This window comes from Rhinolophus ferrumequinum, chromosome X, assembly GCF_004115265.2.
Source record: "Rhinolophus ferrumequinum isolate MPI-CBG mRhiFer1 chromosome X, mRhiFer1_v1.p, whole genome shotgun sequence".
In the NCBI taxonomy this organism is placed as follows: Eukaryota; Metazoa; Chordata; class Mammalia; order Chiroptera; family Rhinolophidae; genus Rhinolophus; species Rhinolophus ferrumequinum.
Window position 1 is genome coordinate 68,932,462 of NC_046284.1, and position 12,698 is coordinate 68,945,159.

A 12,698-nucleotide genomic window follows, 5' to 3' on the forward strand; every position below is an offset into this window, starting at 1 on the left:
TACTAACACTACGCCCCAATTTTATTCCTACATTTCACAATGAAAATTTTCAAATCTACACCAATGTTGAATTTTAGGATGAACAACCTGTATATCCATCATCTAGATTCTATAATTAGCATTTTAATATAGGTATTTGCTTAATCATATATCTGCCCAAATGTTCATCCCTCTACCCATCTTTTCACCTTTTCAAAGCATTTCATTGTAAATTCCAGATATCAGTACAATTGTCCCTAAACACCTCAGCATGAATATGATTAACTAGAGTTTAATATTTATTTATAGCTTTTTCTTTTGGTATAAAATTTACATACGGTGAAGTGCCCAAATCTTAAGTGCTCATTAGCTGAGTTTTGACAAATGACATATCTGTATAACCCAAATCCCTATCAAGATACAGAAGATTTTAACCCCTCTTTTTTTCTGCCCAGATTATTCCCTCTTGACTTTAGGTAGTCTCTGAGTTAAAGGTAAGAAAAAAGCTTGTCAGTGCTTTCAAGCCAAATAGCCATCAGTGTTTAGTGATGGATCAGCAGATTTCTTTTTTCCATTGCCTGAAGTACTTTGTGTTTTAAATTGTTTATGAATGCTTTAAAACAGGAGTCTAAGTGAGTAACTTACATTTTTACTTTTTAAATAATTATTTTGAAAAATACTGTATTGAGGTGTAAATACCTTATATCTATTTAGTTAAGTATTTTATAAGGTAAGAGCTCTTGTTCAGTGAAATGTGAGGTGATAAGGAAATGGAGTTGAGATGGGAAAGAAATCTCAAATATTAATGTAATAACATTAATTTTATTACATTATATATTAATATATGGTTAATTGATTAAACTATACATTATGTATATCTAATATCACGAGATATCATAGTCTATCCTGACAACAGTGGCACATCATTTATTCAAGAATACCAGTATATCATAATCTGCCTTTAGGAAATACACATTAAATCTGTCTCACTGTTGGTCTTGGGTGTTCATCATTTTGTTTTTAATGCCTTTATGCCTAGTAAATATCTCTTATTTGGCTTAATTTTTAGTGAGAATAGCATGTTTGAATTTATACCAGTATATTTAAAATATGGTCTAAGTTTGAAATTATTTGCTTGCATTTTATGAGGAACAACGTATAAGTAGATTTCTAATAAAATAGTTCTGGTCCCAAAAGGAGAAGCTGTGACAAAAGTCAATTGTGATATTTCCATAATAAGAAGATATAGCAAACATGTAGACATTTGCATATAGTTCCTGAAATATTGCATACTGGCTTTGTCAGTGCTGGTAAGTCCATTTCAAGGATGTTGCCCTTAGTCCATTAGTTTGGATAATGAGCCCTATAAAGTACATTTATAACTTGTGGCACTGCAAGGAGATGGATTCTAATTTTCATCCTTTTATCTAGACACATTGAAAGAAGGTCAATGGAGGGTTCTATATGATTCATTGCCCCAACACATATCAGATGACAGAGACCTGATAATGTCCGCGCATAAGTGTTTTCCTTATTTGGAAACAGCACTTGAAAGAAATCTTTCTGTGATCATCCTTTGAAGTAAAGTGGAAACAGATATTAAAAGAAGCTCTAGTCCTTTTCTTAAATAAAAAAAAACATTATCACACGTGTGACAAGATAGCTATTCTTGAACAAAAGAGAAAGCAACACTTAACAGAAAAATAAGGAGCTTTTAGTGGCTTTTACAGACTGTAAATGATACAGCAAGGTATTTAATGAAGTTTTCTCTCCCCCTTTTCTTAGCTCTATTAAGAAAAAGTCTGTTTTCTAAACAAAGGAAAAGCTTCTATTTTCCTAAACATTAGAAAAACTTAAATGATAACACCTGTCCTAACTTTGTGACTTATTAATGCCATTCAAAATAAATAAGTTCTGTCCCACACTTACTTTATAGTTTAAAAGACTTCAAAATAGCAATGAGAATATGTATTCTCTAAGTTAGTGTCAGTTTTGTGTCAAAAATATGAAACTGTACACAACTTTTAAATCTTGTCTTCCAAGAAATTGGTTTCTAGGTTCAGAATTGGTAGCTCGTTATGTTCGTTTGCTCAGTTATTTAATTGTCAATGAGAACTTTTTTGCTATGCTTCTTCGTAGATGCAAAGCAATCATAGATCAGTTTGGTCAGAGAATAATGTCTAAGCATTTCCTTGTGGAGGACAGTTACTTTTCTGAGAACACATGCTCGCACGTGCAATACAGGTAAGGCACCCCCCTTCACCAACTGTCCAAGGGAAAGTGAAACTGAGGAAAATTTAGCTGCGTGATTATATTGACACTTCTATATGACTCTGCTGCTCGAGTGAGATGCGAATGTATGCCAAACAAAAGATATTGAATATGTTACCACTGTTCCGTTACAGTGTCTGGTTTTGGGGGAGCATAGCCTAATTTTGACTCCATTGCATCAGCTGGGGTTTGTCTGCAGGTCACACATCCTTTTTTAATGAGCCAAGAAAAGATTAAAGCAGAACTTGACTCGGTTTGGGGAGGTGACACTTTTATCGTGACTTAAATCTTTGAAAAATGCCTTCTGGTGGTTATATAACTGTAAATGAAATTTATCTATGGAATCTGAATCACCGATTAACTGTTTTGTGCATTATAGGCAGATCTCCAGGGCAGTCCTGATTACAGATAGATCTGTACTACAAACAGATTCAGATCAACAGGTAATTTCAGTTCTTAACTTTTTAATATGTTGCTAACTTAATCTATATGGTAATAATGTCTAAATTAATTTTGGTGAAACAAAATGTATTAAGCCATCTGTGGTAATATGTTTAATGCATTTTGAATATACCATGACAGTTATTTAATAATCTTGATTTCTTAAATATTTCCATCTGGCAGAACAAATAATTGTGTCTTATGTATGTAACAGATTTATGCTAGGAAAATTGGACTAAATCCTAGTTTTCTGACAACTATTTTTATGAAATTGTTATGGGAAGAAAAAAGTAATCCCCTGAGAATCCATTTAAAAATCTTGGAGGAAAAGACTTTATGGTGTACAACATTGGTGTTAAGCCCACCATTAGGCCTGGTGTGAATGAGTATCAGCACACATTTCAGGTTCTGATATTTCCGTATTAGCATTGTCTATTTCAGTACCTTCTTCCTCCTCCTCACCCCCAGTTCTGTAAGAGTGTCTTTATACCTATGGTTCTTCCCTCGGTCTGAACACTGAAATTCCAGAAACATGCCCCCTTCTCCTTCTGACTGTATTTTACAGTGACTGATAAAAACAGTTTATTCAATAAGTGTGACTGTCAGACCTGTTCTATATGTTAACCGCTAAAAATAGGTTCCTAAAATCCTTTAAGTTGTAAACTTTCTGTTGTATGAAACAAATATGCTTGTTATGTGTATCAGCATCAGTATTTTCATTTCATCATTCAGCAAACAATGGGTGCCTTTTACATGCCAGTCAGTTTGCTGGGTTTTGATGAGACAGTGTTAACCATGATAGCATCTCTGCCCTCATAGTTTGCAGTCTGGAGGATACAGATACACACAGATAAATTGCAACTAAATCAACGTGACAAGTGTGAGCAAGGAATGGTACAGCATGTATCATAGCACTCATCACACTGTCCTGTAATTGCCAGTTGACTCGTCTGTATCCCTCAGTAAACCAAGAGCTTTGTGAGTAGGTTGAAGTGTAACAGGGAGGCAGAAAAGTAAAGAGCAAATAGAAACACTTCTGAAGAAGCTGAGCTGTGAAGAGTAAGAGAGGGAAAGTGGTTCCTGAAGAGGGTTGTGGAAGTGAATAGGGCTTCTCTTTTCTTTAAAAGATAGTGTGTATTTCAGCTGATGAGATGGAGCCAGTAGAGAGAGAGAGAGGTTGAAGATACCCACGAGAAAAGGAGGATGATTGATGTAGCAAGGTCAGGGAAAGGCTGGGGAGGATGGGATTCAGAGAATAGGTCAAAGCATTCCCCTTAGATGGGATGTGAAGCACCTTGAAATAAGAGGGTGAATGCAGGACCATGTGTAGGTTTCGGACTTCCCATCTGGTGGGTTCCGCTTACTCTTTAAATTACAAGGTGAGTTCATCTCCTGAGAATGGGGGTGTGAGAGTGGGTATGTGTCAGAGCTCACGGGGAAATGTCAGATAATCGCTGTGGGGAGTTGGAGAGTGACTTGTCTCATGGTCACATGGCTGGGCAGTTTTAATGGCCCAGTTGAGTGTGGAGGTCATGGGTTTACATTGGCATAAATCTGCTCCTGTCCTTTAGCTTTCATTCTCTTACCCCCACCCAGCCTGCTCATTGGCCTCTTAAGAGACCTACAATTCTTTGTCCCCTCTGTTTCCTCCCAGATTACCACCTCCATTCCACCCTCTCCCTTTTCCGTGTTTAGACCCCATGGTAGATCTTCTGAACTGCCCTTCCTCTACCACCTTCAGTTCCTTTGTAGCCGTGTTCTTCCACTGCACCCACAAAGGAAAACCCCATCGCTGGATGGTGCCGTAATGTCCACCTTTATCACTGAGGGATGCTTGAGAAAACCACACAAGCAGACAGACTGGCATTGTCAAGGGCACCAACCGCATTCAGCTGGACTCTTAATACCCACCACCAGTTAGCTGTTTCACTGGCCTCAGACAGCTTCCTCTCCCTTTCTCCTCAGTGCCCAGTCCAAGTCTTCGCTATTTTACCGAATCTTCTTTTAAACCTCTCAACCCTCCCCCTCCACCACTTCACTGAGAAAAGTGAGGCCATCTACTAAACACAGTGGCCCTTTTCCTCCTGCCCCACCACCCACAACTTATGTGCGCCAGGACAGAAACTGAGAGGGCTCCCCTCCTTGTTCAAGGCCAAGACCTTTTACAAGTTCCCTTGACACATATAAACAGCACCCTGTATGCCTGCTTTCTCTCCTGCATCTCTAGCCCCCGCCCTCCCACACACACACTACTGGCATTTCCCCCTCAACCTATATACATATACGAGTACTAGCATCTTCTGTTCCAAAAATAAATAATAAAATGTTTCCTTGACTCTGCCCCCATCTCTAGCTAGTATCCAATCTCTCTCTCGCTCTTATCAATATTTGCAAAGCTATCTATACTTGCCGCTTCCAGCTCCTTACTTCTCATTCATTTCTAGACCAACCTCGCTTCTGTCCTCACATTTCTACCACAGTTTCTCTTGCTAAATTCATTAATAAGTTCATAATGGTCAGGGCTACAGAATAGTTTTTGTTTTTTGTCTACTAAGTCATTTCTGGTACATTTGACAATGTCAATTGTTTTCTTTCTCTTGAAACTATACTTTTTGGCTTCTGTGACAATATGCTCTCTTGTTTCTCCTCATAACTCTAGGTATTCCCTCTCTGCTTCCTCTGTGGGCTCTAGCCTCCTTTTGAATACCGGGGCTCCTCACAGTTTTTGCTTCAGCCCACGGTACCTCTTGCTTTGTGCACATTTGCTGCTTGACTTCATGTACTCATGGTTTCAGCGCTGCATAAATGTTGGTGACAGCTACTTCTATGTCTCCCAGGAGTGTTAGCCCACTTGCCAAACTTCCTGCTGGACATCTGTCCCAAGGTCCCTCAAACTGAACATGCACAGAGCTGAATTCACAGTCTTCCCTCTCAAAACTGCTACTCCAATGTTCGTACCTCCATGAATAGCACTGACATCCTTCCAACAACTTCTTCCTCTCATCTCTGACATATCACGATCCTCCAGGTCCTGTCAGTGTACTTCCTAGGAGTTCCTCCAATCTGCTTTTTCTCTCAGTCCTTATTGTCAGTGCTCCGGTTTCGGAATTCATCATCTCTGCCTTTTGATTGGTTGTCCTGCCTCTTACCTTGTCTCCTTCGAATCCTGCATCCTCCACACAGCCATTGCAGTGATCAGTCTAAAATGTACAGCTGGTCAGCTTTTCTCTTTCCTGTATTTTTCCCTCTTTTTAAATTTTGGAATAAAATTAAATGATAAGACTTAAAGAGAGGAAGAGTAGGTGTAGGTCTGGATAAATTTTACGGAAGTGGTATTACAGAGTTGAAATTCTCTTTTGATGGCTTTTATAATCTCTGAGATTTAAGACAGTTACCTTCTCAGAGTTCAGAAAATGGAAAGTGCTGTGGTAGGCGGGGTTACTGATTAAATCTCAATTTTTAAAAATTATAGATGATATTTAAAGGAAACAAAAGAAGAACTTACATGTTGGTACAGTCTTTAAGATACCTTTCCAGTTATGTTCATGTTTTTAGTCATAATCATTTGATAACTATAACACAACATTAGATACATGTTTTAATAGCGCCCCTTCTTTAATGCTAAAGTACATTTTCTATCATGGGCAGCAGAAAAGGGAGTTAAGAATATGGAGAACACAGTTTTTGAGACATGTTAAGCCCCAAAATACACATGATAGTAGGATAGTCATGGTTATCAAAAGAATTTGTATTTTGAGAACTTTTCGGCATTTCCTCGGTGGGCTGTCAACGTGACATTACCAGTAAGATCTAAGCATAATGCTCACAGATAAAAGGGGGCTTTTACCTTTTGGCAAATATTTCCTGTATGAGAGGATATAGTTTCCTCAGATTGAAGATGAGATTGAGAATTAATATTGAAGCTTTTGGTTTTATAGAGAAACATTGACCTGATGGTCAATATATAAAGCTATATAGCATATCAGTAGTGCCAAGGACAGCATACTGTATATCAATAAACAATAATAATTTTCAATTTCACTTTTAATCTAGAATTTCTATTTTTATTAATGAAGCCCTTAAGTTAATTTGAAGCCATTCATTTTGAAACATTTGGTATATGCTTAGCTATACTTTGGTATATGTTGACATATACTTAGCTTGTTTTAATATCTTTGGGGTTTTTAACATTAAAAGCTTTTTAGTACTCTGCTATTTTTAGTCATTATGAATAATCAAAATTGATTTAATATGATCTGATTTCAAACACTGAAATGCACATAATTCAGTATTAACACCATACACCATAATTGTATCCCTTTAAAATAAACGAAGGATTTAATAAATATTAAGGAAATTTGAGATATTTATTGCCTATGAATTACGTGAATGCACTATATATGAGGTGTGATCAAACAATATGGTGAATGTTTAAATAAAAAAAACTTGTTACGGTAAAAGACACATTGCCTCGAATCCCCCTCAAAATACTGCCCCTCGCTTCAAACACACTTATCCCATCATTCTTGCCACTTTCTGAAGCAGTTCTGGAAGTCCTCTTTCGTGAGTGTCTTGATTTCATCCTCTATCATGATAACACTCCGTGTCAAACATCGCTTCTGGTACAGCAATTTCTGTCAAATAAAAACATTCTGGTGTGTCCTCATTTACTTTATTCCCCAGATCTAGCACCATGCAACTTCTGGCTCTTCCCCAAAGTCAAAATGATTCAGGACATCGAGGCAGCCATGACAGTCCAACTACAGACACTCACGAAAGAGGACTGCCAGAACTGCTTCAGAAAGTGGCAAGAACAATGGGATGAGGCTGGCCCGGTGGCTCAGGCGGTTGGAGCTCCATGCTCCTAACTCTGAAGGCTGCCGATTCGATTCCCACATGGGCCAGTGGGCTCTCAACCACAAGATTGCCAGTTCAGTTCCTCGAGTCCCACCAGGGATGGTGGGCAGCACCCCCTGCAACTAAGATTGAACACGGCACCTTGAGCTGAGCTGCCACTGAGCTCCCAGATGGCTCAGTTGGTTGGAGTGTGTCCTCTCAACCACAAGGTTGCCGGTTGGACTCCCGCAAGGGATGGTGGGCTGCCCCCTGCAACGGCAACTGGACCTGGAGCTGAGCTGCGCCCTCCACAACTAAGACTGAAAGGACAACAACTTGAAGCTGAATGGCACCCTCCACAACTGGGATTGAAAGGACAACAACTTGACTTGGAAAAAACAAAAAAAGTCCTGGAAGTACACACTGTTCCCCAATGAAGTCCTGTTCCCCTTCCCCAAAAAAATCTTTAAAAAAAAAAAAAAAAAGAACAATGGGGTGAGTGAGTTCAAAGCGAGGAGGGAGTATTTTGAAGGGGATTCATGGCAATGTGTCTTCTACTGTAATAATTTTTTTTTTTAATTTAAACATTCGCCAAGTTTTTTGATCATACCTCATATGATATATAAATATGTAAACAATGCAGAAATTGGACATTAAGACACTTTTGCATGTTATTTGTATCAAATTCTGTTCTAAAATTAAATCCTTACAAGCTAAAAAAAAATTTCAAGCATCAATGAGTGTTTGAAAAGAAGATACTTGATTTGGAAGTTAACTACACTCTAATGATAGAAAAAATGAAAATGAGATCTAACAGCTATCTTTGACACTTTTTTCTGCTCTTTAGATTTCCATTTTGACAGTGCCAGCAGAGGAATCAGGAACTTCTGCTGTTCGGGTCATTGAATTGTGTTCTTCAACAATGACATGCATGAAAGGCACATGTAAGCACAGTAGAGTCTCCTTATATTTGTCTTCTGCATTTGCTTAGGAAGTGAAGAGGGCATGTATTGTTACAGTTGTCAGGGTCGTGTTTATAGTTTTGCCATATATATTTTTTATTCACAGTATTTCTTCACACAGTGTATGTTTATATAATAAGTCATTTCTTTCTTTCCGCATGCCTGTAAACATTCAGTGGCTAAATCTTCACAGGCCCCATTATAAGTTCTCCAGTGAAATAATTTCTGTTACTTTCCAGTCTTTCTGTAATTTTTCTTCAACTTATTGGAAACATACTTTCATAAAATATGTTTTCTTTACTGCTAGTTTTGTTCTTTACTTTTTCTTAGAATTCTTAATCGAAATACTGAACTTCTACCATGTATAAATCCTCAATTTATTTCTTTTTTATGAGACTAAAGTTAGGGACTACTTGAGACCAAATAGTTCTGTTTTTTTTCCTGTATGTACTAAAATAGCTGTCTGTAACACTGTCAGATATTATGCCTTCTACAACATATTTCTTAAAGATGTTTCAGTAAGTAGAAATCAGCAAGTATGCATTAGGCATCACTATGCCTAAACCTAAACTGTGTACTGTAGGGCTTATAAAGACTCAGTGGCTGACATGCCTGATTTGAAGTGTTCATAATCTTATTGTATACCTGATGGAACAAGACAATGTTAACTGAGTGCAGTGTACTCTTCAAGGCATTTTCAGGATAGGTAAAGATGAATATGAAATAGGCCATGACCTTACTGGACTCACAGTTTTGGTGGGGCAGATAAGACAAACACAAAAGTAGAGGCACAATATGAAAATACAACAAGAGAGATACCAACAAACAGTGGACTCTAGAGATTCATAGGAGGGGAACATAATATCATTAGCTAGAATTATTTTATTTACTTTTTTTAATCTTTATTAAATTTATTGGGGTGACAATGATTAGTAAAATTATATAGGTTTCAAGTGCACAGTTCTGTAATACATCATCTACATATCACATTGTGTGTTCACCACCCAGAGTCAGTTCTCCTTCCATCACCATATATTTGATCCCCCTTACCCTCATCTCCCACCCTCCACCCCCCTTACCCTCTGGTAACCACGAAACTGTTGTCTATGTCTATGAGTTTTTTCTGTAAACTTATATTAAGTTTTACTCAAACTGCTACAAGAATTATGAGAAGCAGAAGACTAATCTGGTTTGGAATAGTGAAGGAAAACTTGACTATATTTTCAAGTGTAGAGCTACTGTTTACTAAAAGATGGCAAAAAATGTGGTAGAACAGAAGTGTGGGAGCTTGATGCCAGCAGGGAGAGTGAAGAAAACTTGTGCAATATTGCTGTGATACTAAATTTCCATTTTAAAAAGTAGCTCAGAGAAGGTTTTTCTCCTTTTATAGTTATTTATGCTATTGGTCAATCTTTACCATGACACCATTATTTTCCCCTATTACTTTAATCAGTTTTTTTCATGTCTTTTTATCTGTGTTAGTGTCTTAGATATAAAAGAAAACTGCAGTCTCCTTTGGTTTTCTAAATTACATTTCATTTTATGTTCATGAATATTTTTGTAAATTTATATTTATAAAAATATTTCTATGTGAAATATTTTTATATCTTGTCTAATAATACATATTCACTATTGACAATTTGGAAGATATTAAAAAGAAAAGTAAAATTACTATAAGCCCTCTACCTAGAGATGATAAATACTTGATGTATGTTTCTTTGTTTTTTTTTGTATGTGAATACATATGTATTTTCATAAAAATACAATATAGTTTACATACTGTTTTAAAATGTGCTTTTATAAATAATGCAACAAAAATCTTTTTGCATGTCTTATGATACCATTATCAGTGATTGTGGATATGCCATATTTATTTAATCCCATGCTGTTGTGATAAGAGTTAATGAACATTTTACTTAATTGTCCTGTAAAAAACAGCCATCCTTATAAGTAAATATTTGGAAGCATCCATTACTGTTTTTTAAGTTTTTTGAGTGGAATTACTGGGTCAAAGTGTGTAGATATTTTTATTTTGAAATAATTATAGATTCATAGGAATTTGCAAAGATAGTACAAAGAGGTCCTGAGTACCCTTCACCCAGTTTCTTATAATAGTTGCATTTTACCAAATTATATTACAATATTAAAATCAGGAATTTGACATTGGTACAATGTGCGTACGCAGTTGTGTAGATTCTTGTGACCATCACCACAAGGATCCCTTGTGTTGCCCTTTTATAGCCACAGGCATTCCCCTCCCTCCCCACACCCACTACCTAATCCCTGCCAACCGCTAATCTGTTTATCATCTCAGTTATTTTGTCATTTTGAGATTGTCATATAAAAGGAATTATACAGTGTATAATTTTATAAGATTGACTTTTTCAATCAGTGTAATTTCCTTAAGGTTCATCCAACTTTTTGCATGTATCTATAGTTCGTTCCTGTTTGTTGCTGAGTGGTATTCCATGATAAGCTATATTTTCTTCTGGCCTCCAGGGTTTCTACTGAGATAAATCCTGTCATTTGAATTGTTTTTTACCTATAGGTAATTTTTTTTCTCTCTCAGACTGCCTTCAAGATTTTTTTCTTAGTCTTCATTTTTTAGAACTCTGATTGTGATGTGTCTTGGCATACATTTCTTTGGATTTATCCTATTGGGGATGCATCCCGTTTGAATCTGTAGATTGTTGTCTTTTGCCAAATGTGGGAAATTTTCATCCTTTATTTTTTAAAATATTTTTCAGCCTCTCCCTCCTCTTCTTCTGGGACTCCTATTACATGGCTGTTAGATCTTTCACTATAGTTCCACATGTCTCTGAGGTTCTGCCCATTTTTTGATTTAAAAATATTTATTGTACCTATTAAGAGCAATCTACCATGTTAGGTACAATGGATTATGCAAAGGAATATTACCAAAATGGTAACAATATTAAGATAGTACAAAAAGCACCAAGAAGAGAGCAAGCTACATGTGTTTCTGTTCATTTTTATATAGTCTGTTTTCTCTTTTTTTCTTATTGTTATGTCTTTGATTGTACTTTCAAGTTCACTGATTTTTTTTCCTGTGTCCATTCCATGCTACAGTTGAACCCATACATTGAGGGTTTTTTTTAAAATTTTAATTATTATATTTTTAGTTTAAAAATTTCCATTTGGTTCTTTAAATCTTTGATTTATTTCCTGAGGCTTTCTCTTTCTTTGCTAAGACTGTTGTTTCATTTGTTTGCACCATGTTTGTAATTGCTCGTTGATACATTTTTATGGTGGCTGTGTTATGTTAAATCTTCAGATAACTCTAGTAGCTGTGTCATGTGACATTTGTTAATTGTCTTTCCTCATTCAAGTTGAGGTTTTCCTGGTTCTTGGTATAATGAGTAATATTGGATTGACACTCAGGCATTTTTGTTATTATATAATGGGGCTTAGATCTTACTCTGTTTTAGGAGGCCTTTTCTACACTGCTCTCGTGAGGAAAAGGGGTTCCATCTTGTTATTGCCAGGTGGTGGTCAAAGTCCTGGTTCCCCACTTGGCCTCTGCTGGGACTTGGAGGTTGGAAAATGTCCTCATTACTGTTTAGTGATTGTAGTGAAAGTTCTCCACTAAGCCTCCATTCAGTCCACCCTGGCTAAGAGGAGCAGGAGTGCCTTGTTACTGCTCCCCACGTGGTCTTCACTGACACCATGGGGAGAGGGGTGTGGCCTCATTACTCAAGCAGTGGTAAGAGCCCTGACTCTCCATTAGACCTCCTCTGACACTACCTCACTGGGGCAGAGGAGCAGTTCCTCATTACTGCTGGGTAGGGGGCGGAAATCCAGGATTCCACCATAATCTCCACTAACACTATAGAGGATGGGGACTGCTGCTTCCGGTGGGGATGAAAGTCCTGGCCCCCTACTTGGCCTTCTCTGAAACCACCCCACCAGGGTGTAATGAGTGGCACCTCATTACAGTCTGGTGAGGGTTGGAAGTCTGGGCTCCCCATTCAGCCTTTAATGGTGGATATAGAAGTAGGACCGTGGTTTTTCCTGTGGTTTTTGACTGGAGGAGAGTAATTATTTTTCTGTCTTGCTTGGTTGCTCCTTTCCTGGTTCTGTCACTAGAGAAAGCAGTATTTCAATGGGGCTTTTTGTTTTCCCCGCCTGAGTCCACTGATGTTTCTGCATTGCCAGTTTTTCTGGTAACCAGTCTGGGATACATGAGGCAAA

The 12,698-nt window shown here is 37.3% G+C and overlaps 1 protein-coding gene across 1 annotated transcript in view; it reads left to right on the forward strand.

Moving 5' to 3' along the window:
* The window catches only part of CHM (CHM Rab escort protein), a 183,065-nt gene that overhangs the window by 133,930 nt on the left and 36,437 nt on the right, over positions 1 to 12,698 (forward strand). Inside the window, exons 10-12 of the mRNA XM_033114497.1 lie at positions 2,119 to 2,223; positions 2,630 to 2,693; positions 8,375 to 8,471. Of these exons, the coding sequence (XP_032970388.1) occupies positions 2,119 to 2,223; positions 2,630 to 2,693; positions 8,375 to 8,471 (266 nt within the window). The remainder of the gene's footprint in view (positions 1 to 2,118; positions 2,224 to 2,629; positions 2,694 to 8,374; positions 8,472 to 12,698) is intronic.